This window comes from Dermacentor silvarum, chromosome 2 (genome assembly GCF_013339745.2).
Source record: "Dermacentor silvarum isolate Dsil-2018 chromosome 2, BIME_Dsil_1.4, whole genome shotgun sequence".
Classification (NCBI taxonomy): domain Eukaryota; kingdom Metazoa; phylum Arthropoda; class Arachnida; order Ixodida; family Ixodidae; genus Dermacentor; species Dermacentor silvarum.
In genome coordinates, this window is record NC_051155.1 from 196,328,089 (window position 1) to 196,354,794 (window position 26,706).

Consider the following 26,706-nt stretch of genomic DNA (forward strand, 5'->3'; position numbering starts at 1 on the left):
TGCCAGACTAGGACGTGGCACAGTTAGACCACAATTAATTTTTCTTCAACTGCAAAGCTTTTCCTAAAAACAGGAAGGTTTTTTTTTTTTGTAATTTCGTGCTACAGTCGGGTAGATGACAATTTTTTCTTTCATAGCAGTTTCATAAGAAATAAAACTTGCACTGTGCTCACGCAGCACCATGGAAATTGTGGGAAGTATAGGCTGCGGATTGGCATTTGTTATGTGCTGTACTGCAGCTTCACTTCAATAAATTTACTATGGTATTCGTAAAATGCACCCCGTTTGAAGAAACTCGCAAGAAATAAAAATATATGCCTTGTGTTGAGATATTGCATCTAATTCATACAGTCGCCGACCGATAAATCGGACACCAATAGGACATGCTCGGTAATTCGGACAGCTTCGCGGCACCGCCAATGGTCCCGTAGACTTAATGTGTAAAGACGACCGCTATTTCAGATGGACACCAGCTCTACATTTGATTATTCGAGCTCTGTCCGTGACTGTAGCGTATGCAGATTCTGCCGCCATTATCTCCTCTGGCAACCTCAATGAGACATGAAGTATGGCCTCAGAGATTACACGTAAAACGGTAATCCGTGAGGCCTTGTCTCGGTTGCAGCACTACGTCTCGGCAATGGTACTATCAACGTTGCACCTCAGATTAAATTTCAAATGCTGATCTTGGAGGCTTTGCCTTAATTGTGAGGTCGCATCATCACCGCGAACATCACATCCTATTCCGGCATCCCAGCGCATTGCCCGCTCTCGCCGTTCTGTTTAGTTGGCGTTAAAGACGGCGCTCTGCTGGCTCTAAGAAGTCTTTCTTGTGAAGTTATTGACAGGCCGCGTCGAATGGCACCAACGGTCCCCTCGCAGTCTGACTCCGAATGAGTCTTGAGTAGCAGTCTGAATGACCCCGAGTCCAAATCTAAAGAGCCTAAGCTGCCGCCTACCACAACAAGCTCAAATGCGGACATCATTGATGACTTGCTAGGCTGTGGTGTGCCGATTCCTGCCGCCGTTACATTTGAAGACTTTGCAGACGTCGACAGCACAGTGTTGTGTGCTGAACTGAACGATGACGAAATAATTGAGCAAGTTCTCCCACGGTCATACAGCAGCTCTAACTCGGATGATGATGTGCTGTGCGGATATGACTCGACCCTTTGCAGTCCTTGCATCAGCGTACAGCGACAACAGAAGGCTAGCAGAAATATAGGCGTACTTGGTTGCACGTAAGCGGAAGTCTGTGCAGCAACAAATCGACCACTTCTTCCTTGCACAGGGGCATTAAAACGTAAATGAAATGATCTTTTTTGGGCACATTTGTTTTTTTCGGACATTCGATAGTTAGGACTTACGTTCCCCGTGAAGTCCGTATTATCGTTCGTTGACTGGTATTCCTGTGTTGCACAGTAGAGTTGTAAAAGTTTGTTTACTTAATACAAAATAATAGGAACTGTAATGGACTACATTACTTTGGAATTTCATCTGAAGCCAAATAATGCATAAGTTATGAGGCTTGATTGCTGAATACTAGATTCGCTGCTTTACAATGGTTCATCGACTGCCTTGCAGTTTTTTTTGGCAGTCTATCGTGGGCTCGTTTGCTCGTATCAAGAAGCACTGTTGAGCAGCTGAGTGCAACTATTTCAGCAAGTGCCACCAGCAGTCATTCCATTGGAACACTATCAGAATGGGAAATGGTGAATGGGAAAGGGTATGCTAAGCTAGTTGGTATGGGTCCATGTTGAATATTGAGCATGACTAACAGATGACGAAGAAAGGGGCTTGAAATGCTACTGGCTTCATTGTAATTGCACGTGTCCTTGACTGTTTAAATGTTTTGTGATCTGTTGGGGGTTCTGATTTACGAAAAGCATAATGTTTCTCATAGAATTTAGTTTTCACAAAAACCTTAGTGTTTCTTATAGCTTTGACCCTTGTATGTTTAATATTCCTAATATATTGGTGCTGAAGGAGGTAATGCTGAAAAAGGTTTTTCAAGATGGGCCCTGCTCCAGTCACTGTTTCTGACTTCCTACTTTCAATTTTATCTGTATGTACTGGGTGACAGGTGATGCAATTGCTTGTTGTCTTAAATGGCCTTGTGGTTCTTGCAGCAGCTTGCTGCCATCCACTCGCATATGTAAACAAGCAAAAGTGCATGAGCGAGTTTTTGCCATGTTTAATATATTTGCAGAAATTAAGAGGTGTGCATATGTGTGCGGTAATGAATTTCACTTGGCTTTTATCATGTGCGGCAATGCAGGTGGTGTGTGAAGCTACCCAGTCAAGCAACACACAGGTGCGAGTCGCAGCACTACAGTGCCTTGTGAAGATAATGTCATTGTATTACCAGTACATGGAGCACTACATGGGGCCTGCCCTTTTTGCTGTGAGTAATGCCATTGAATTTGCAGGATGCAAATGCACATTTGTAGCACCTATACTGTGGCTCTTCCTGTGATTTATGCATTTATTTGACCTTGATTAGTTGTCGGTAAAAGAGAGATAATTAGGTTAATTGTCACTGTATTCTACCAATACTAGGCTATGAAGTTTGAGGGCAGATTGTAGCCAGGTACTGCACTATGAGTAACTGAACAGAAAATTTTTCTAATTACATAAAGGGGCCCCTGTGAGACTTGGCCTTAACAGACAGGTGCTGTGCGTAGATCACGCGCTGACTACCATGTCTGCAACGTACCACACTACACAGCTGCCGTCAGACTTGACACGAACAATGAAGACTATCTACAGTGGCTTAATTTTTACAGACACAGGCTGTTAGGAGTATACAGTGGAACCTCGTTAAACCGTACCCGCTTAAGCCGTAGTTTCTTATTAAATGTAGTTGAGGCGAATTCCCGACTCGGCTACCCTTTAATTTAATGCGTTTGGTACCCGCTTTAGCCGTAGCGGTACATCGGGTACCTGTCGGTTAATGCGTAGCATTCACTCGTCGAATACCCATCATACCTCGTTGCAGTCTCGTGCTCCTTTGACCAACCGATTCTGCACGCAGCGCGCTAAGCGCGAGCTGCGCGTTGCATGCGTACGCACGGATCTCCGTGGCCATTGCGATGCCTAGCCTCCGAGCCGCGCTGCGCACAATCTCGGAGTAGTAATCTTGGAGGCCTCAGCGGAGCGACCTAGCGAGATCCCGTCGTCTGCGAGTGCTCTCGCGAGATCTCGCGTGACGCCGTTGCCGGCGAGAGCAGTCGGAGCAGCCGTGGACGTGCGCACATGTGCGCAGTTGTTTTGTTCGCCAGCCGTACCGCACGTGTGCTGAACTTCGCGACGACTTGAGGACGCGACAGTGATCTGCGGTCGCGGTGTGATTGTGACAGGACCGCACAATGTCGAACAGGCAAGTGAAGCATCGCGTGATGAGCATCAAAGAAAAGCTGGATATAATCAACGACATTCAACTTGGAGCAAAGAAGTCCGTGTTGGCACGGGAGAAAGGCCTGCCACTGAGTACTGTTTGTAGCATTTGGGCAGCGCGAGAGAAGGTGCATAATGGTGCACCGTCCAACCTCAAGCGTTGCTGTTTAAGGGGCTCAAGTTACCCAGATGTCGAGGAGGCTTTGGTGCGTTGGCTAAAAAATGCAAGGGCAAAAAATTTGCCTGTGACCGGACCCCTTCTTACCGAAAAGGCGCTGTGCTTCGCCACACAGATGGGTCACGACAGTTTTGTTTGCAGCAGTGGCTGGCTCGCTAGGTTCAAGACGCAGTACAACTTAACAACAAAGGTTGTTTCCGGCGAAGGTGCCGCGGCAGACAAAAGCGGCGCGGAGGACTGGGCCAGCGGCAAGCTGCAACATATATTGCGAGACTATTCCCCAGAAGATATATTTAAAATGGACGAATCGGCACTTTTTTTAAGATGTTGCCGAACCGAATGCTAGCTTTTAAAGGGGAAACCTGCACAGGCGGAAAACAAGCGAAGGAGAGACTATCGGTCGCATTTGCAGCCAACATGGCAGGGACTGAAAAGCTGCCGCTCCTCGTTATCGGCAAGGCCGCGAAGCCGAGATGCTTTAAGGGTGGCCGACTTCCGTCAGGCGTGTTCTATCGTAACAACACCAAAGCCTGGATGACCTCGAAGCTGTTTGAAGAGTACGTGCGCCTAGTGGACCGTCGCTTTACCGCCCTCGGAAGAAAAATTGTTATGGTCATAGATAATGCACCGGCTCGCGTGGAACTTGAGAACCTTTCTGCCGTGAAGCTGGAGTTCCTGGCAGCAAACACAACCGCACTTTCACAGTCTTGGACCAAGGAATAATTCGGTCTGTTAAACATTTGTACCGAAAAAACATGCTGCGCAGGATGCTTCTTGCAATGGAAAGTGGGAAAACTTACAGCATCGACATGCTGGGCGCGATACATTTGCTGGCGTATTCGTGGCAGCAAGTAACAGCCGCAACTATAAAGAACTGTTTCGCGCATGCACAGTTCGTTGTGTCCGCAGTGTCCGCCCAAGAAATCAATCCAAGCGAAGTGGATGCCAATGAAGAAGTGGCTGACGACAGCGACTGCGAGGCGCTGCTTGCAGAAGTTTTGGATTGACAAGGTGGCGGCGACAGAGTGCCGTTTTCGGCGTTTTGCAACGTCGATAATGACGTCGAAACTTGTGAAGATTTGTCCGACAGTGACATTGTAAACTCGCTTAGTACCAAATTATGCAGCGCAAGCGATGGTGAGGACGACGACAACGCCGAGCTGGAAGATGTGCCGTGTCCGTCCATTGGAGAAGCAGCGCGAGCTCTAGATGTGATGCGGCTGTTCGCCGAAAAGAGAGGATTAATGGACACATTGGCCTTCCACTTGGACGGCTTCGAGACTGCAGTTGTCGCTGCGAGGCCGCCGAAGCGGCAAAGGAAAGTGACGGATTTTTTGCGCCCTGTTTCCGCAAAATAAAGAAGTTTTTTGGTTTTCTTGCGAAACGCGTTTCATTCCACAGGCAGGTAAGTGCATATTTATTACTTTCGGGTAAGCCGTAGTGCCGCTTAGCACGTACTTTCTTCGCGTCCCCGTCAGGTACGGTTTAACGAGATTCCACTGTACATAAAACATTTTGGATTTGGGAGGGAGACTGGTGAGGCTACGACATTCAAAGAATCTCAACCAAAATTCTCCAGCACTCTCCACAGAAGTGTACAATTTTGAGTGTGATGATGACTACACTGCATTAATAGCTGAAGAATAAAGCCAACATGTCCTTGAAAGAACCACTTCCCCTGCCAGCAGAGGTATCACAGCTGTCGCCTCTGCCTCACATCCTCAAATGAGCTTCTTCTTTACGACCATTCTGCCATTTTGCATGATACATTTGACAATTTTACGTTTTGCGTACTTTATTGCAAAAACCGCGACCCAGCGATGCAACCTACCACGGTTGCTGGTACTATATAAAGAAATGCACCGCCCACTGCTGTCAAAATGCACGCCAGCATTTCGGCATTACTCAATAGGAGTGCTTCCTGTGCATCGCAGCAGTAATGAATTGGGATGCTAGTTTTTCCTGTTTTCGCTTACTTCTCATGCATTTATTATGACACTGCAGCTATCTGAAGCTGCGATCTCACCTCTTTATGGCAATACCAAGGTGGCGGAGTTGCGTCATCCTGGTATTGAGATTCGCTGTACAGTAGCACCTTCCAAAGTTCAATTTCCTACCTGATCTTGGAAAAAAAATGCAGAATCTGAAATGAACCTCTTCAAAAGTATGGGCTGTCAAACGGAACAATGGGCTGTATTGCGTTCCCCCCCTCCTTCCAAAACCCTGTGGTCCAAATTACTTGGTTCTGACATATAAACGAGTATAAAGAAAATGTGTGCCTTTCATGAATAACAAATGTAGTTGTCTTCAATTAAGAATTGTTGAATGAAGAACTGTTGAAAAATTTTTCTCATTTGTTTACTTTGCAGATTACTATGGAGGCAATGAAGAGTGATATCGACGAAGTGGCATTGCAGGGCATTGAATTCTGGTCAAATGTCTGTGAAGAGGAAGTGGACCTCTCTATTGAAGCCTCCGAAGTGGGTTTTTTGTTTTGCATTTATGCATGTTTAGTATGTGCTAATAGCTTTTTTTTTCTGCAGAGCATACAAAACGAATAATTTTGTTTTAATATAGTCAAGGCGCACAGCATTACCCAATGCAGAAATTTAGAAACATACTATATAAATTATTTTTGCTTAGAAATGAATTCTGCTGATAGTCTTAATAACATCTTAAATTATTTTAAAGATAAAGTGAAACAGAAAAATTCGGACGCAATCTTTCATAAAGTGGGCCTCATCTATAAGTTCCTTGGGCATAGTTGGGAATGTGTTGACGCCGTTACATGTGCTATGTATCAAACATTGTTCTCAAGCTTTATTCTTTTGTCTGTTTTGCATGATTGCAGGCAAGTGAACAGGGCCGTCCTCCAGCCAGGACGTCTCGTTTCTATGCCAAAGGGGCCCTGCAGTATCTCGTGCCCATTCTAGTACAGACGCTTACTAAACAGGTTAGCCTCCAACACTCTGCCCTGATGCCATTCTTTTTCTTCTTGGAATTTTCAAGCAGTGGGCTCATCTTGCACTGGTTTTTCAATGTCCTTGCAGTTTACATATATTGAAGCAGCTATCTATACCGTATTTTTCCACATATAATCCGCCACCGCATATACCCCAATTACAACAGCCGGGAAAGAAAAAAAAAATATATCCGCGCATATAACCCGCGGTAATAACTGCATGCAACAATGCTCAAATCTTGGCAAGAACAGTCCATTCACGGATGCACGACTCGTCCACAGCATCATATCATCGGCCAGCGGCTCTGTCCCCCCCCCCCTTCAGCGATGCTGATAAAGCTGGATTCACACGACGAACGTCATCGCGGACAAATCATTCATATGACATCTGATGCAAATCGGATCACTTCGCAGGCGCATCTAGCATTCACGTGACAGAGGATGACAGTGCGGCCGGAGCAGCACTTGCATGAGTAACGACGATTTGGCTATCAGCCGTATGCTATCAGCTATCAGCCGTAGGGAGCGCCGTGGGAACGGGTGTCATACGAGTTCGCCGGCGCCACGTGCATTATTCGCTATATGCAAAATGCCGACCTGTAAAAATGAGGGGAATGGGCGACCATGATAGAGGGGAGTAGGGATCTTCAACACGCAGTGGTGGGGAGAGGGTAGGATTCCCTAGGAGATAACGAAACTAAATGGCGAAGAACTTTGCCTCGGTGTGGCTACACGGCAGCGCTCGCCCTGCCATGAAGCCACACCTTCAAGTAAAATTCGTGTATAACCCATACTCTAACTTTACCACCAATTTTATTGGATTTTGGGTGCAGGTTATACATGCGAACATACGGTAATTATATCTCTGCCAGTAGTTGTTAAGCATGTTGAAGACATCAGCACGACTTTGAAGCATTGTTTTTTGGGAACACACTGATCATTGTTGATACGCCGAAATCACAACCTCCTTTGAGCAGGGCATTTTGGCGGGAAGTTTTTACGTGCCCACTCTGTGTGAATTGTTGCGGCACGAGACGAGATGCCGACGCACATCGAGCTGCTAGTGATCCGAGATGCATTGTTTTTTTTATTGCATTGTGTTTTTTAAAATGGCGACGGAAAACCATAATGAAATCGACCTGGTTAGGCGGTGCCGCAGTACAATGCCTGCGATGCCGCCAGAGTGAAACATGGTGCCCATTTTGTGCCACCTGCAGGGAACAGTAGCACATTTGGGTTATTGCCCCTATTAAAATCGTGCAGCACGCTTTCAATGGCACTACGTCCCACGCACTGTGAAACGGATAAGTGAACATGCTTATCGCAGTAGGGTTGGCGGCGACAGCTGTGTATGTGGTTTACGATAACCCTGGAAGAGATTTGCTGGTACTAAAATAGGAAACTGAGTGCCTGCCGGTGTTTGCCCACTAGATAGGTGAGCAAGTATTCCAGGAAAGCTGCTGCGGCATGCAGCTGCTGCTCTCGATTGCGCGCGCCTCGTGCTTTGCTTGTTTCCATGGAATCTAGCAGCCAGAAAACGTATCACTTGATCGCAGTTTGGCAATATACTGAACATGGTGCCATTGTGTTTTTTGGGAATATGTGGAACGGTAAAATAAGTGTAAGTGTATTGGGTAATTTTTTTTGTTCTCGATTGTGAACATTGGCACTGGGAAATCGTATGTACTGGGATCGTATCAATGCCATCTCCTGTCACAGTACCATCACCAATTCGCCTAATAAGTGTACTGGCAGGCCTTCAGAGCTATTTCAGACGTGCCTGTAATGATTCGAGTCCTTGGGAGCAGTAAAAGGCATGCATTCCTTTTTTTCTTCGAACGTTTTCGCTGGCCTCTAGGGAGTCCGAAAAATCGGGACATTGACGGTATGATTAGCAGCGCTCGAGCAAGATTGCTTCATGAAATCCAGCATGCTGTATTTTGGGGGCATTATATAGAATAACTAGATGGATTAGTGAGTGAATATGTAAGTGGCCAGGAGAGGCAGGATACAGTAGAACCCCGCTGTTCCCGATTGCTGCATTTTCCCGGCTGTTACGTCGTTTTCGGATGGTCCCAGCCTAGCTTTCATAGGACCCAATGCATTGGTAACCCTGCTGTTGCATTGCAAACTGCCAGCCCGAGCCAGCCCGAGCGGCCATGTTTACTTTTCATGTCGCTTGGCTTGCTGGCTCGACGATGGGATTGGCCACCCAAAGTACCGGGGACGACACCTATGACGTATTTTCGGTTTCCGCTAGCAAAAGCATATCCTAAAAATTGGTGTTGGCACATAGATGTTCGGTTTAAGTGGTGTTGAACTCTGGAATCAACTGCGTACTGCGCGACCGCGCGGGACGTATCTTGAAAGCGATCTGCATTGGGGGGAGTCTAAGCAGTGTAGGTGCATCGGCGGCTCGCAGCTTTGTGTGGCTGCTCCTGCCGCGCTTCCTCACGCCAGCATTTTGACAGCGAGTGTCCGCGCTCATTGAGTGGGGTGTGTTCATGTTTGTCCTGTGCGCACTGACACCATGCTTGTTAATATAGTAAATAAGCAAATGTTAACAAGTTTATACGGACGATGAAACTACTATCCTTACTTTGTATGGCTGTCTACTAGTAATTTGCTATCGCAATTGATGCTTCGGCTTGCGGGCGAAACTGCGACTTGTTGTTCAAGCATAAGACTTGAAAGAAAATTGTGTGCAGTTCACTACCCTCATTTCTCCATCTTTACTGTTTCTCGGCTCTTGTGTTTCCTGGCTCTTATGTTTTTTTCTTTTCTTTTTTTTTTTACGGTCTCATGAAAAACGTATCGGTGAGGTTCTACTGTGCAAAGAACACACATAAGCACTGTGTGCCACCTTTCTGTCCGGGTTGTGACATTGTCTGCTTGCACATTGAGTTTCTCTAGGCCATTTGCAAGGGCCTGAGCTGCAGGTTCTATCCGACTTGCTTGGTGTATGTGAAAGTGTGGCATTTTCATGAAAACCAGCGAACAGTAATTTGTGTAGACCATGGGTTCTCAAAGTGGGTTCCGCGGAACCTACGGGTTCCTCAGGCCCCTGCTCGGGGTTCCGCGAGCCACTGATAAATTTTCCCTGGTCCCGCTCTCGACAAATGTCTAAAACGGCGAATGTGAGGTGCGCTTGATCCAAAGAACCTCCATTACTCATGCCCGGTGCCCGAGTGTCAAAAAGCACATCACAGTGCGTAACAGCAACGCGCGAACTGCGCAATAAATACGCAAGCAGCTTGTAGCCACCGCGCGCCTAAGCTTTCGCACTTGAATCTCGGAGGCCGTAACTTACCACCATGCGCCTTTCTCCTATTTGTAGATAGGGTAGGTGCCGATAGCGTGCGCACTGACCTATACGTTGGAGGGGAAAAAAAAAAGAAAAAAAAAATGCGGAGCACCGCAAATGCGCGCCGCAGAAGAGCAAGAACGGCGTAGCGTCCAACCGAAACGAAGCGGCGCAGTCCGCATCGCCGTGGTTCTCCGCTTGCACCGTGATCCGGCAATCGTACGCGGCACGTGACTGACAGCAACGCCGAAGTGCTTCGTGCCTAATTGTGCCTTTAAAGCCTCTATTCTTGCGTTTATCGCCACGCGTAACACCGTGCTCGCGGCTAGTCGCGTGCCTCCGTAAGTGCGTAGTCGCTATCTCTGATCGCGTCGATAACCACCGCAGTTTCGTCCGCAGCGGTTGCGGCAAATAGTTTCATTTTCACTCGATGCGCGCGTCGGCTGCGTGCCTTCACAACTGCGTAGTCGCCTCCCATGGCAGCGTCGATAGCGACCGCAGTTTCGTCCGCACTTCTTGCAGCGAAAGGTAGCTTCGTTTTGACTTGGTGCGTCTATCAGCCGCCTGCCTTCTGAACCGCAAGGTCGCCGTCCATGATCGCGTCGATAGCGGCCGCGGTTTCGTCGACAACGGTTGCGGCAAGCAGTAGTTTCGCTTTTACTCAGTGCAAAGCTGTCGAAGATAAAAAGCACCGGCTACATCGCGATGGACGGACAATTTGTTAGCGAGCAGCTGAGTTGCGAAAAAATAATCGGGATGTGCGCCCGTTGGTGCAAAGCGCGTCTCAGATGAAAACGCGCGCCGCGAAGCATGTCGCGAGCCCTTCGCCGCTGCTAGCGCTAATCAGTCATGAGAGAAGAGAATTTCAGCTTCCGCACTGGTCTTGTGCTAAATAGAAACAAGATTTGACGATTCATTGAGTAAATAAAAGCGTGTTGACGTAGTGCAGCATTTGTTTGTTTTCTTGATACCCTCGATAATTCGGTTAAATCGGGGGGGGGGGGTTCCTTGGCACTTTATGGAGCTTAGCAGGGTTCCCTGGGATGAACGTACCTGAGAACCCCTGGTGTAGACCAAATGTCACTCCGTATGGACTGAATTGCTGCAGCTTTTGGTTTTGGAGATGCAGACATGGTAACAAAGACTGCAATGTGGCTCCTTTTGTTTGCTGTTGTAGGAGGAGCATGATGATGAGGATGACTGGAACCCATGCAAAGCAGCTGGTGTCTGCCTCATGCTGATGGCCAGCTGTTGTGAAGATGACATGATTTCCCATAGTCTGCCTTTTGTACGGGAGCACATCAAGCATCCCGATTGGAGGTATCGAGACGCTGCAGTCATGACATTCGGTGAGTTATTTTTTTCTCTGGGATTGTCTTCACTTGGACTGGTTGGTACATGGCTGAAGGGCCATGTACCAACCAATAAAGGGCTGAACTGAAAACCATTGCTTTATTGGTTAGCTCTGCAAAGGTTGTTATGCAAAATGAAGTGCACGTGCATCGAGGTACGTGTTTGATGGAGGATTTATGATCCTTTCTTTCATGGCGATAAAGCAATATTGGTTACCCAATTTACGTGATTTTACAATCACGTAAATTGGGTAACCAATATTGCTTTATCGCAATGGGACTACCCATTTTTTTTCTAATTTGAAAATCTGAAGTAGGGACTTACAATCGAAACCAAAGCATGGCACCACCAATAAAGGTGAGACAAACAAGATGTTGGTGATGCTACAGCAAGGCTACAATGTTATCTTTACTCTATGGCATGGGTTCTCAAAGTGGGTTCCGTGGAACCTACAGGTTCCGCAGGCTCCTGCTCGGAGTTCCGCGAGCCACTGATAAATTTTCCCTGGTCCCGCTCTTGACAAGTGTCTGAAACGGCGAACACGAGGCGCGCTCAATCCAAAGAACCTCCATTACCCATGCCCGAGTGTCAAAAAGCACATCACAGTGCGTAACAGCAATGCGCGAACTGCGCAATAAATAAGCAAGCAGCTTTTAGCCACCCAACCGTGGAGAACGAGCAGCGCGCCTATGCTTTCGCACTTGAATCTCTGAGGTCGTAGCTTACCACCATGCGCCTTTCTCCTATTTTTAGATAGGGTAGGTGCCGATAGCGTGCGCACTGACGTATACATTGGAGGAATAAAAAAAAATGCGCGGAGCACCGCAAATGCGCTCCGCTGAAGAGCAAGAACGGCGTAGCGTACAACCGAAACGAAGCGGCGCAGTCCGCATTGCCGTGGTCCTCAGCGGCCATCGTACGCGGCACGTGACTGACAGCAACGCCGAAGCGCTTCGTGCCTACTTGTGTCTTTAAAGCCTTTATTCTTGTGTTTATCGCCCCGCGTGACATCGCGTTGGCGGCTAGCCGTGTGCCTCCATAAGTGCGTAGTCGCCATCTATGATCGCGTCGATAACCACCCCAGTTTCGTCCGCGGCGATTGCGGCAAATAGTTTCGTTTTCACTCGGTGCGCGCCTCGGCTGCGTGCCTTTACAACTGCGTAGTCGCCTCCCATGGCAGCGTTGATAGCGATCACAGTTTCGTCCACACTTCTTGCAACGAATGGTAGTTTCGTTTTGACTTGGTGCGTGCGTCAGCCGCGTGCCTTCTGAACCGCAAAGTCGCCGTCCATAATAGCAGCCGCGGTTTGTCTGCAGCGGTTGCGGCAAGCAATAGTTTCGCTTTGACTCAGTGCAAAGCTGTCGAAGATAAAGAGCACCGGCTACATCGCGATGGATGGACAATTTGTTGGCAAGCAGCTGAGTGGCGAAAAAATAATCGCGATGTGCACCCGTTGGTGCAAAGCGCGTCTCAGGTCAAGACGCGTGCCACGAAGGATGTCGCGAGGCCTTCGCCGCTGCTAGTGTTAATCAGTCATGAGATGACGAGAATTTCAGCTTCTGCACTGGTCTTGTGCTAAATAGAAACAATATTTGATGATTCATTGCGTAATAAAATCGTACTGACATGGTGAAGCATTTGTTAATTGTTTTCTTGATACCCTCGATAATTCGACATTCGGTTAATTCGTCGACATTCGGTTAATTCGAGGAGGGGGGGGGGGGCACTTTATGGCACTTTATGGAGCATAGCAGGGTTCCCTGGGATGAACGTACTTGAGAACCCCTGCTCTATGGCTCTACCTTTAGCATTCGACTATGTCGCATGCCTGTTCCGAAGTATTTTTAAAAAATGGTTAACTTGTACTGCGTACACAGCACTCAAGTGAATAGGTTTCCCTGTGCTGAAATGCGACGCTTACAGGAACTGGATGCTAAGCAGCATACGTCACTGAAATAAGTGATTGGTCCCTGCTAGTGATGTGCAACATAATCATGCAACAAGCCCGGGTCTTTGCTTCGGAAGCAGGGATACCCAGGACAAACTTCAAAGCCAGCAGGGCTTGGGCATTGAAGTTAATAAAGAGGGCTGGTTTCTCTCCATGTTGGCATAGCAGTGTGTGCCAGAAGGCACCTGCCACATATGAGGCAAAAGTCCTCGCCTTCCATAGGCACTTTTTCAAGCTTTGCGACTTGTAGAAATATTTTCTCGGCCAGATCAGCAATGCGGATCAGACTCCAGTCTATTTTGACATGGCAGGCAACACGACGGTGAGCGCAAATTAAGCTCGCAAGGTGAAACTCCTCCCAACCAGTAATGAAAAGCTTCAGTTTACTGTCATGCTCTCATGCTTGGCAGGTGGTATGGAACTCTGCCCATACATTGTCTTCAAACGAAAGACAATGCGATCAGAAGCGTTCCCCAAAGGTGTATTTGTGCAAGTCCACGAGAAGGGCTGCATGACGGATACACACGATTTAAAAACGTATAAATACTACAGTAGTTAAGCGCTTTGTCGTTCTGCTTTTTGCCATTTGTGTCATGTCATTGTACTTTTCCTTCAGATAATCTTTTTACTCCTGTGCCTAAGAGAAGCCCATGTGTGGGAAAACCATTACATTTTTACTCTGCTTAAAACAAACTGCTTCTCTGTTTCTGGTTCTGGTTCTGTTCATCCCAAAAGTAGTACTAATTAGTGTAATTACGTTTGCCCTCAAAACAACAAAAAAAATAGCTGGATCAAGCACCTACATTTGATAGGCTAAAATAACAGTTCTTTTTTAAATTTATCTTATTATAGTCTTCAATTGCACTTCACTAATGAGTGCATTAATGTTTTGCCAGGCTGTTACATGCTTGTCACATGTATATCCTTTTTTTCCCTCTCTCTCTCAACCGGGCACTTTCCCCCTTTTAGAGTCATGCTTGTGGTGTAAATGTCTGTCTACAGCTTTTAGTGCTGTCATAACTTTGCAGGATGGCTTACAGAAGCTTTGCCAAATCATTGTAGTGTTCTCCCGTGTTATCGCGGTCTGACACGCAATGCTCCGTGTGTGCCCAGGCTGCTTGCTGGAGGGACCTGACCCAGCCATCTTGAAGCCTCTCGTGGAGCAAGCTATGCCCACGCTCATTGAGCTTATGTGCGACCAAAGTGTGGTGGTGCGTGACACAGTGGCCTGGACTATTGGACGTGTCTGTGAGATTATTCCCGAGGCAGTGGTTGCCGAGAACTACCTGGGTCCTCTGCTCCAGGCATTGGTGAAAGGACTGGGTGCAGAGCCTCGAGTTGCCGCCAATGTGTGCTGGGTAGGTCTTACGAAGCAATTATAGCCACTATAGCTGTGTTTACGAGGAAGCTTCCTTCCTTTCATAAAAGATACCTCTGCTAAACTTGGGCTTGTGTATTATGATAGAGGTGCATTGTTTCTTGTGTACACTTACATGTTTCACTTACATGTAAGTGTTCTTGAAGTTGTATATGCCGTGTAAACTGATTAGTTTTGCTCAGTTAGGCTGCACAAAAACAGATTGCAACATTTTCTTTTGTCTTGCATTGCTGTGCGACACTTGGTAGTAAAGTGGCACTGGTGAGAAATTGGGCTAGAAAGAGCATAGATTGGTGCTGCCTAATTGCAGCTGAAGACAGTTAAATTTGGGCAGCACTACAATAAGTGAGCTTGAAATCATTCATAATACAGTAGCCGACGGATTTTTCGGACTTCATAGATGTACCGTCAGGATTCCCATAGAGCTAATGCATTTTTGCGACCGATTTTTCGGACGAATCTAGGTACCAATGTTCGATTTTCCGGACTAAAGCCCAAACCGCATTCACGCAATTTTGTGCACGACGGCGACGGCTTCGAGCGACGAAACGGGCCGTCGCGCGAACAGATCGCTTGTTCTTTTCGCTCAGTCGCTTGGTTCTAGAAATCTAGAATTCGTCGCTCGTCGCCCGGAAGTGCTATGAGCGACTAGCCAATAGCGCGAAGCCGGAACTGGATATACATCAGTCAAGTACTACCGATTGTCGCACGGAACGAGCAAACGACTAGATTTTGATACGTGCAAGGATAATAACGTAGTGCAAGACCTTTAGAAATATTTATGCTGCTCTTTACACTAAAACACATCAACTTAAATTAATAAAGCAAGCGTCACGCCAGTTTCGGCGAGTATTTGCTGCTCTCGTATCGGCAACACCGGGGAGAGTCGCTCAAAGTTGTCGCTCGCATGCGGTACGACTTGTAGGTGACGAGCGACCGCGACAGCCATCTCCATCGCGTCGCTTGTCGATCGCTCGCTCCAAGTCACACAAATCGCTCGCTCCGAGCCACACTACCCGATCTTGGGGGCCGCCATGTTGTACTTTCCGCTGGCTTGGCCGGGCTTGGCTTCCAGTGCCCCCTTGTATAGCCTTCAAGATTAGTACACACACGCTATCTTCCAGTCTCCGAGGCCATGCCCGCTCTTTCTTGGCCGACAAAACGTTTCAAAAAGCGGCACTTGCTTTTTTTTTTTTTTTTTTTCGGTCAGCTCAGCACTATCTCACAATCACTTCAGCGGAATCCTTTTTTTTTTTTTTTTTTTCCTTCCAAGTTTCGGTTGCGTCGTACGCTGTGTGCGGGTGAAAGCTTGTGAGGGTCAGCCGGCAACCGCAATTTAATCTCGCACAAGCGAGAGAGGAAGGCGGCCAGAAGCGCGAGGACTTTGTTCGCTCGCGGGGCATGGGGAGAAGGCGACGGACACGATGGGGAGTTGCGTTTAGCTCTTGCGGCTGCTGCCGACGGAGCTGCCGCGCAGGCTACCGTATTTTGAAAGCGATCTGCTATGTGGCCGAAGTTTGCGCCCGCGGGGGACTCATCTTCAAAGCGATCTGCGATGGGTACAAAGGGCGTGCGCCAAGTGCCAATAGCTTCGTATGCGCTGTTCTTTTTTTTTTTTTTTCGACATTTGTGTTGAAGTGAGAGAACAGACAGCGCAAAGGTCAATTTGCCCGCGGTCATCGAGCGAGATGTGTTCATGTAACCTGTGCGCGCGACACTGTGCTTAATTAGTTAGTAAGCGCCTATTTACAACTTTATACGGCCGATAAAACTAACATCCTTACTTCGTATCGCTGTCTATTAATTTGCTTTCACAATCGATGCTCCGCATTTTGGGCGAAACTGCGACATTTTTCTTAAGCTGCTCTAAGCCTCATGATTTTTTTCTCTTGGAAGGTGGGGGTCAGTATGAGTATACAGATGTATGTCTCGTCTGTATGTGATATATCGTCACAAGTATCACTGCTGCATCACAGAAACATTATTTCTGATGCGCAGCACCACAAATGCTATGAATTTTGATATTTAACTGCTACCATCTGCTCTGGCTGCAGCTCAAGAGAGTTGGCTCTCTGAAAGTGGGGTGCTGTATGTGATGCAGCTTAGGTCAGACTTGTTGCTTCTGCCGTCGTTTCGTTGTATTGTTTTGTTCCACACTTCTGCTACATTAGTGTTTGCCATCAGCACTGGCTGGCATTTCAAGAGTGAGTCGGGCATAAGAGGTGGAATTTCTTCACTGCAGGCTTTCAACAGCTTGGCTGAAGCGGCCTTTGAAGCTGCAGACAGTCCTGGTGACGGATCAGAGCCAGAGACTTACTGCCTGTCTGAATACTTTGAAGTTATAGTATCAAAGCTTCTGGAGACGACGGAAAGGTATGTACTGCTTGCTACAAGTGTGCACATGTGTGTGCATGTTTGGTGGTTCTTTTATCCCTCTCTCTTTTCACTAATGGAGTTAAAATAAATAGCCTTGGAATGATAGCACCTTGTACAATACAGAAAAGTTTCCTACGGGGCTGAAACATGATAAGTAATATATATATATATATATATTTAATGGCATTTGCTGTTGAAGTAGGCTGCCTGCTATGCTGAAAAGAACTGGGATACATGTGGACTGACATTGATGAATGTAACCCCGCCTTGCAGGGCAGACGGGGGCCAGGCGAATCTCCGAAGTGCGGCGTATGAGGCCCTAATGGAGCTTGTGAAAAACTCGCCGCGCGATTGCTACGTGTGGGTGCAGCGCACTACCATGATCATCCTGGAGCGGCTGCAGCACGTGTTGGCCCTAGAGGGCCACATCCAGAGCAGCTCAGACCGCGCTCAGTACAACGACCTGCAGTCACTGCTGTGTGCCACATTGCAGAGTGTGCTGCGCAAGATGACCCTGGAGGACGCTCCAAAGATATCGGATGCTGTGGTTGCGGCCCTGCTGCAGATGTTCAGTTCAAGCAGCGGCCGTGCAGGCGGAGGTGTGCAGGAGGATGCGCTCATGGCTGCCTCCACTCTTGTTGAAGGTACTGGCCGTGTAGCTCTTGTGGCTTCGTCTTCCACTGCTGCTCGCTGCAGCCTCCTTTCCAGTCTTCTGGCGTCCTTTACATAGCCTCAGGTGCATCTGAAAAGAAAATGTTCCATCTACATTTGGACTGTAATTGCAGAAAGGAGCCCGTTTCTTGAGTGCACAAAAAAAATCCTTTATACAGTAAAAGCTCGTTAATTCGAATTTCACGGGGGACACTTAACGAGTTCGAATTAACCGAAATTCGAACTAACGAAAGTGATTAAAGAATGCCACATCTGATGACAAAAACAAGGTAGAGCACCTCTAGGTACATTTATTTGCAAAAAAAGTCCGTAATGGTTTTCTGCTTTTTGCCTCTGAAAGCGATTGCTGCTGCTTTATCTTCCAGAGCTCGAATGAGCCGGAAAGCATCGTCTTCGCCTTCTTCGAAACTGAAGAAAAGCCGGGCGTGATTTAGTCCGTCCATCACCTGTGCCAACGAAGGTCGTACCGGTGTTTCACCAACATCATCATCATCATCTTCATCATTCGCGTCGTCATCGTCCACGGCTGGGTTTTCGTCTTTGCCGACGACTTGGGCGATGATTTCATCATCGGTCACGGCACCGCACACCGCTGCGCAGCTGTCGACATTCACGTAGTCGCCGAAGTCCACATCGCCGAGCACCTCCCGTACATGAACCGGAGCGCGGACGTCCTCTTCAACTTCATTTGCGTCTGCGTTAAGGGCTCCGAAACCACAGTGCCGGAAACAATTCGCAATTGTTTCTGTGGTTACCTGATTCCAGGCACGCACAAGCATGTGCAGGGCTGTGAGCAGAGTGACGGTGTAGCTCTTCTCATTATCGGAGCACAGGAGCAACTTCTCGAGAACGTGGCGTCTATAAAAGCTTTTCAAAACTTTTATAACGCCCTGATCCATAGGCTGAAGAGCCGCAGTGGTGTTAGCCGGAAGAAAAACCAGCTCAATGGCTCTCAACTCGACTTCCACCTTGTGCGCCGAGCAGTTGTCGACGAGGAGGAGAATCTGCCTCTTGCCGAGCTCAAATTTTCGGTCGAGTTTCCTCAGCCACTGCTTGAAAAGCTCGCCCGTCATCCAGGCCTTCTTATTTGCTGCATAGTCGGCCGGCAGCGTGCGAATTTTCTTAAAACATCGAGGCTTTTGCGACTTCCCTATCACAAATAGGGGGAGCTTCTCGGTTCCAGTCATATTGGCCCCGAGCAACACCGTCACCCGCTCTTTGCAACGTTTGCCGCCTGCGCACACGTCCCCCTTGTAGGTGATCGTTTTGTCCGGCAAGAGTTTAAAAAACAAGGCGGTCTCGTCGGCATTAAAAATATCGGATGGTGCGTACCTGTTCAGGTGGTCTAGTAGCGCACCATTCCGCCACACGGTGCAGGTTTCCGCGTCTACGGCTTTGGCTTCGCCGCACACACTGCGGAAAACGAGGTCGTGTCTGTCCCTGAAGCGGTGAAACCACCCGTCCGAAGCGGCGAAGTCGGAGACGTTCAGACGTAGCGCGAAATCAGCCGCCTTCGCTACAATGATGGGGCCACTCAATGGGATATCCTGGCTCCTTTTTTCCTTAATCCATGCGAGCAACGCTGCCTCCAGGTCCGGGTGCTTTGCTGTACGAATTCTCTTCCGATCCTTGGCGAAAGTTTCAGCCGCGTATGAGTCCTCAATAGTCTTCTTATTGCGGATGTAGGTCGACAGCGTGCTTCTCGGTATATCGTGCTTTTTGGCAATTTCATTCTTACTCTGCTTCCCTGCATCCACTTCCCGCAGAATTTCCACTTTTTCCTTCAACGTTTTGGCACGGTATTTTCCACGCGACGACAAAGCGGCACACGAGCAGTGTCGGTCTGCGACGGACGCGTACAGAACAAAAGAGAGGCTTAGAAGTTAGACGTTGCGATTGCACTGGCGACGGAGAGAATGGCCGATTTCGGGGTTGCCACCGAACGCACTGCGTATCCCGCTGTCCATGACGATGCGGCAGAGCATTTGCGAATAAACGCAAGTGCTGCCCCCTAAAAACACGCGATGATGATAGTGTATGTCGCGCCATCTGTCGCTTAACAGCAGAGACTGCGAGCTGGCTACGGCGGCGCGCAGTTCGAATTATCCGTGGCGGGCCGGATTAGCATTCGAAATAACGAGCTTTTCAATACATGGGGCTCTATGGAGCATGGCCGGACTGTGCCACTTAGTTCGAATTATTCGAAAATTCGAATTAACGAGGTGCGAATTAACGAGCTTTTACTGTATGTATCGCCTTTTAATGCGAGCAATTCAAAAAGCACACAAAGTGGAGTTTGGTTTTGAAGACGTTGAGTAGGCTTGCTTGTTACATTGTGGAAATTGGAAGTGGCGGTCAGTGGTAACACAAGCCACTCATGCATGGTTTCGTCAACTTGGTGAAGTGTTTGCAGGCCATACTGTGGCTATTTCGCCAATAGCTGGGCATAATAGGCACTTGCTGGGTTGGGGGAGAGATGGTGAGAGGGGTGCACCATGTTCTGGAAGATGCAACAGTAGAAAACAAGGCTTCTCCAACATTGAAGACAAAAATCCAACCAGCTATAAAAGAATTTCATTGAAGTGGCAATACCACTCAAGCATTCTTCACTTTCTAAAGATTGTAATCTGCAATTGCAGGTTTTGGTAGCTTCTAAGCATGCAGGGGTGAGGTGTTTTTGTCATGATTGATAGAAAACATGGAAATTGAAAAAATGAATAGTATCCAAACAGCCAAATGCTGTCATCATTAGGCGTATAATTTGACATGTGCATTCATTTCTAAGGTGTCTGTTCAGGCATGTTTGGAAAGATCTCTATGGGAGTCATTTCAGTGGGGTCTGAAAACCTCGGCAAGTGCCACTAGCTTAGCTAGCTAGCTCACTTTGATGATTCAGGGCAATTTATTAATTCACATAGGGTGACTCTCATAACAAGAAAGGCTTATGATCTTTGTGGTGGCAGGAAAAGTGATTTCTTCGTGCCATTTTGAATCAGTAGTTTAGATCAGGGAAATTACGTACCATAACAAGTTACTGCAAGTAAAGTTCAACTGTTGGGTGTAGTTTCTTCTGTGAAACTGATTTCTCATTGTTGCAGATGGCACTAGTTTCTAGACCAAGCAGTACTGTATTCATGCAATCTGCACATTGCTCTTTTCTTTGACCATGCAGTTCTAGGTGACAAGTTTGTCAAGTACATGGAAGCCTTCCGGCCTTTCCTAGCCATTGGTCTCAAGAACCACGCAGAATACCAGGTAGTGTGCTAAGAGTTCACTGTTGTTGGGAGAAATGTGTGTCATCTTCTGCATGGCCCTGTGTTACGGGATTTGATTGAAACTCATGTTTTGTCATCTCCCAAATGTTTATAGGTGTGCTCAGCTGCCGTGGGTCTGACAGGCGACATCTGCAGGGCTTTGGGATCTCAGGTCCTCCCCTTCTGTGATGACGTCATGACAATGCTGCTGGAAAACTTAGGGGTGAGTGTGTGGCGGCTTTCTTATTTTCTTCTTAATTGTTCCTTTCTCTTTGTCATTTCGCGAATGTACTGCTGATATATAGGATTTGTTGTAGCTTGAGACTGCATTGTTTGCTTTTGTGTTTTAAAATTTGTTTTTTTTTTTTTTTAATTTAGCAGGCATTTTTGGCACATTGTAGTTCTTTCTTTACGAATTCAGCCTTTGTTGGTAGCTGTTAAACCCCCCTCCCCTTTCCCTCCTATTTTATTTTTCCTTTCTTTGCATGTTTGGCATATTTTTGGTTTGAATAATTGCTTGGAGGTATCTAGATTAAAAAGCAGCAATGAAGCTATATTCTCACCAAGTCTGGCTAAAGGAAAAGAAGTTTAGATTTGTTGGAAGTGCGGATGCACAAACAGGTGTGTCAACAAAAAGCATTCCTTCGTTTGGTGAAATACAGTCAATGTCCGATTTTTTTTTTGGACTCCCTAGGGGCCCCGAAAACGTCAGAAAAACCTGGCAGTCCGAAAAAATGAATGCACACCCTTTAATGTCCCCAAGGGCTCAAATCGCCATAAGCGCATTCGAAATAGCTCTAAAGGCCTGCCAGTATACGTATTAGGCCTATTGGTCATCGCACTATGACAGAAGACTGAGGGTGCATGTGTGTATAAAATGAGGAATATAGATACTGTGTCCCGTGACAGTGGCTCCTTTCCACTTTTGGTATGCTTTGCTGCAGTACACTGCTTATGCAGTCTACGCTCGTTACAAGGGACCCGCATACAACAGACTTTTGGATATAATGGACCATAATCAACTTTGGTTTGCTCTACCTATTTTAGTAATGCAACAAAGTTCGCTTTTACCGGACCGCGCTACAATGGACTATCGGCTACAGCGGACGAAATTAGCGGCAATTTTTTTAGAAACTGGGCGCATAAAGCGTACTTTTGCCGTGTCGACACGGGCTGACAACAGACTTGCGAGGGCCAGCCTACAATCGCGGCTCACCTCGCGGGGGAGGCGAGAGAGGTGAACGCCCCCTCCCTCGCCTCCCCCACGTGCCTCGCGGGGGAGGCGAGGGAGGAGGCGTTCACCCTCCGACGGTTGGTGCCGCACCGCGCGGTCGCTGTATCTTGAAAGCTATCCTGTGTTGTACACATTCCTAAAAAAAGGAATGAAAGTTCGTTCCTCGTTTGTTCTCAATATTGAAACGAGTTCCCGTTACAACTTCCTTTATATGCAAAAGTAACGTGTTTCACTTCGAACATTGGAACGTGTCGTTAGATTAACGTTGGTTTCATTTTTTAAAAATTAAAATATAGTGTCGGATAATCCTTAGGCGAAATAAAGTGAGCAATTTAAAACTCGCATCGAACCACGTATATTATACGAATTTCAACATCGCCGACAGCAGATTATCTGCAGATAAAACGAATCCAAAGAAACACTCCTAGACGAATTTGTTCAGGGAGCACCGCACATACTCCAGGCATGTCTAACTGCAACTTTGGTGCTAAAGTGCAACACATATGACACCTTTCACTTCGGTCTACAAATGTGCAGTACTCACATGCATCAATATAGTTAAATTTCTTGCACAAGAAACTGCATCGAAAGGAACAATACATAAGCGTTTAATGAATGCTGATTCAATATTGAAGTATGAGCATAAGAAAAATGTCCACTACACATATTCGCAACTTAGTAAAGTCCCTTGTTTGAACTCGGCAAGAGTTGTATCTCGGTGTTGGTGTCCGACAGACGAACCCTTTTCTTGTCAGCACTTCGTTGGCAATGTTGAAGAGCCGTTCCACCGAAGCGCTTGGGGGTACTCCCGTGCTGTACATGAGGAAAAGTTCGTTCAGTCACTCGAAGTTCTTCATCTGTGACAGCGGGTAGTCAACTGGTACCAGCAGGTACCACGACAGCTCATCCTGTTCCTCGGCTGGAAGGGTTTGGTGCTCGAACGAGAAGAAATCTTCGGGCGCAGATGAGGTGAAAACATCTGCGCTGGCTGGTTTGGTCACCGCAGCCAACTCTGTCTTTATGTTTATGGTCTACAGGAGGGAGCATCACGTGACAATCTTGAAACCTAGTCATAAAAAAATATAGCGGAGAACTCGGGGAAAAATTCACCATAGTCGCATGACAGGCAAGCAGTAGTACTTTGCGCCTCACGCTGTTGCCCATCCGCCCTGCCTGATGTGCTGCATACGTGCGTGCATCTGTTCAATGCCGTGGAACGTTTACAGAAGTAATGCCGTTCTCTTTGACATTCCTTCGTAAACGTAACGAGTTACCGTTACAGTTCCACCTCCCCTTAATGGAATGGTGGCGTTCCTCCGTTCCTCCCAAAAGGAACTACTAGTTGCAGGAACGCTGTTCCGTACAACACTGAAGCAGAACTGATAGTTGGGCGAGTTGGTACGTATTCATAGTGAAATATCAGCGCGCACAATACACAAGGACACAGTGAAGGGGGACACACAAGCGCTTGTGTGTCCCCCTTCACTGTGTCCTTGTCTATTGTGCGCGCTTAATATTTCACTATGAACACTGAAGTGATCTTATCTTGAAAAGACGAAGTATGCTCAGAGCCGGTAGCGCGGTGCTTTCGACGTTTAGTTCGCTCGCTGCTGCTGCCGCGCTTCCTGACTGCAGCGTTTTGACAGCGACTTTCCGTGCTCATCGAGCGAAATGTGCTCATGTTTACCTGTGCGCGCATGACACCGTGCTTGTTAATTTAGTTAGTAAGCGAATGTTTACATCTTTATACGGCCGATAAAACTACTATCCTTACATCATATAGCTGTATACTAATCTGCTATCGCAATTGATGCTTCGCCTTTCGGCTTCGCCTTTTTTTTTTTTTTTTAATTGGACGTTCGTCACTCACTCTTTGCAATAACATTATTAGGCATCGCGACCAAACTTCCGGAAGTGCAATGAAGTGCAACGCACCATGCGATGATTTGTACTCTGACTACACGGCCGTGTGCTAATTCTGCCTGAGTTGAGCAGAAATAGTGATATTTTTGTTTTGATACATGCCGAAATGGTCAGTCATGTCGCTGGTGCCTCCTTGTAACCCAAACTAGTGATGCCTGGTTGATGTAGTCGTCACCAATGAGAATTTAGTGCATGCATTGGCATTACTTTCGGCTATCTGTAGCGACAGCATGACGATGGTCGAGATATGCCACTCTTCGCATCCACCATTAATGGCCAGCTGATTCAGTCAGCGTGTGGGGAGCGTCACTCGACTGCTGTTGTATCGTGAAAAGGAATAGCATAAAATACTACATTGCTTGAAAATTGCGCCCACGGAATGTGTAGACCAAAGGCAAGTTTATGTGTGTGCAGTAATGCATTGACAAACTTGGGCTATATTCTTGGACGATCACTTTTGAAGATATTTTAATTTTCATTTTGTTGTTCACGGGGAGGTGGAACCAGTCAAGTTGCCGTTATGCTGCTTTTATTCTGTCATCGCCACCGCTCAAGTACATCAGTGTACTTATGTGGTAAATAAACTTCAATTCAAATTCAAAATTTGAAGTTTCATAATATTTTGCGTGACTAGGACCGAATGCATCAACAGGCAGCAGTGTTTGTGCATTGTGACAAGATAGTATGCTTGACACTGTACCATGAATGTGGTTGCATGTATATGCCGATGCGTCTTGTGCAAGTTATGTGAAACAGAAAAGTATCCCCAAAACTGATGATCCAAGAATACGGCACACCTTTTTTGTCCACTTGCGAAATAAAGTCCCTTATTTTAGGGTGAATTCGGTATTTTGAACTAGTGATTATTCTGACCTGGCTAGTCCACGTCGAGTCCGAAAATATCAGTCCGTGACTGTTATAAAGCTTAATTAAGGGGAGGCCCTGCATTTACAAACGTTCTTATTTCTGAGTCGATTTTGATGAAACTTGCGGAGTTTATGTATTTCCATGTGCTAACTTAAGATACACATTGTTTTCTTACATAATAAATATATTTCTAGAAATTTAAGAAATTCATAACATGCTTGTAGGTAGATTATTTACTAAACTATATATGGTGTAATATATGTCGACATATAAAAATGATCTTGGAATGTACAAGAATGAATGCTCTAGACTCACTGGAACCAAAGTTACAGCATGTCAAGCTTTTTAAAGTGTGTTGTGACACCCAGGAAAAATAACTTTTTAATATTTCTTTCATAATATTTGTCTATATTATATGCCTAGTGCTATCTCTATTTGTCTACCTTATTGACAAACAAATAATTAATGTGATAGGATAAGTAGAACAAGATATATCATCACTCCAAAACGTTGACAGCGCCAGAAATGCTGTTTTTTGAAATATAGGAAAAACATTCCACAACCTGGTTATGATGATTATAGCAGAGGCTAAATCATGCAAGCATGATGCAGGGATCCAGTCAAGCAAGAATAAATGCTTTACACCAACCTGGAGCAATGGGACGCATAAAGATGTTACGTGTTCTATACAACGAAGTTCGACTTTAATTATAGTCAAATCTCGATCATTCGACCTCTAAGGGCCCCGAAAACTTGTTCTAAATAAAAAAAGTTCGAATTAAAAGAAGGATTTATTCTTGAAGTATTCGTGCACTATAGCACGAGCGGTGCGAGTCGTATCGCGGCACGCAAGCAGAGAGCGAACGAGGACCACGAAACTGCCCACGCCGGCCAGCGCTCGCTTTCGATAACGGCAGAAAATGAAACTTCAGGGAGCGGGCTAAGCTGGCGCCGGGCCGCCGCGCGCGCAGAGACAGTTGAAGGTGGGGGAGGAGGGAAGCGGATATGGCTGTGGCAACTTGGCCCTGAGCCGTGCTCCTCGAGGGCTGCAGAAGATAGCGCAAACCTTTCCTTTTCTCATATCGAACCACTTTTCCTTCCTTTCCTTGGCATTTCCGCCGCTTCTTTGGCTCCCCTCGCCTTCCCTCTCAACTCCCCCACCTTCGACTGTCTCCGTGCGCACCTGCCGCCATGCCAGCGCCAGCCTAGCCCGCTTCCTGAAGTTCTGTTTTCTGCCGTTATCGGGATGCGAGCGTGTTGGCCGGCGTGGGCAGTTTTGTTGGCAGGATCGGGCCTCCGCCGCAGCTTCTCTCTGGACCGCACTATTCAAGGTCAACACGCGGCCAGAAAATAGAGGAGCTGAAATGAGAAGGGTTCACCGCCGTTTTCTCCGCGTGGCTGAGACGCAGGTACGCACACGCGTGTACCGGCACGACGCAGAAACGATGACTTAGCCATTTGAGAGAGGATGAAACTTCCGCTGCGTTTTCCTGTGTTTCATTTTTTCGCGCTCGGCGTTGAAGGGTCTCTCCTAAGCTTTTGCTCTACGGTGGGGTCGGAGGTGCCGCCACGTGATTTGGCGCGCTGCTGAGAGCATTGTCGGAGTGCGGTATGTTCGAATTAACCGTCGCAAATGCTTGCACGTTCGAATTACCGGGCGTTTTCGCCCATTGGAATACACATAACTTTGACGGGACTGCAGCGTCAGTTCGAATAAACCGGAAGTTCAAATTAAGTGTGTTCGAATTAACGAGATTCGACTGTACCATATTTACTTGAATGTAACGCGACCGCGATTGTAGCACGAGGGTCAACTTTTGAGTCACGCAAAATAATAAAACTGCAAATTGACTCATTGTT

At 47.0% G+C, this 26,706-nt stretch overlaps 1 protein-coding gene across 2 annotated transcripts in view; it reads left to right on the forward strand.

Moving 5' to 3' along the window:
* Positions 1 to 26,706, forward strand: part of LOC119442392 (importin subunit beta-1) — a 61,171-nt gene that overhangs the window by 10,697 nt on the left and 23,768 nt on the right. For both annotated transcript variants that reach the window (XM_037707254.2, XM_037707255.2), the window contains exons 6-14: positions 2,279 to 2,404; positions 5,944 to 6,054; positions 6,426 to 6,527; positions 11,018 to 11,189; positions 14,256 to 14,500; positions 16,763 to 16,893; positions 17,170 to 17,540; positions 20,741 to 20,823; positions 20,938 to 21,045. In XM_037707254.2, coding sequence (XP_037563182.1) covers positions 2,279 to 2,404; positions 5,944 to 6,054; positions 6,426 to 6,527; positions 11,018 to 11,189; positions 14,256 to 14,500; positions 16,763 to 16,893; positions 17,170 to 17,540; positions 20,741 to 20,823; positions 20,938 to 21,045 — 1,449 coding nt within the window. The remainder of the gene's footprint in view (positions 1 to 2,278; positions 2,405 to 5,943; positions 6,055 to 6,425; positions 6,528 to 11,017; positions 11,190 to 14,255; positions 14,501 to 16,762; positions 16,894 to 17,169; positions 17,541 to 20,740; positions 20,824 to 20,937; positions 21,046 to 26,706) is intronic.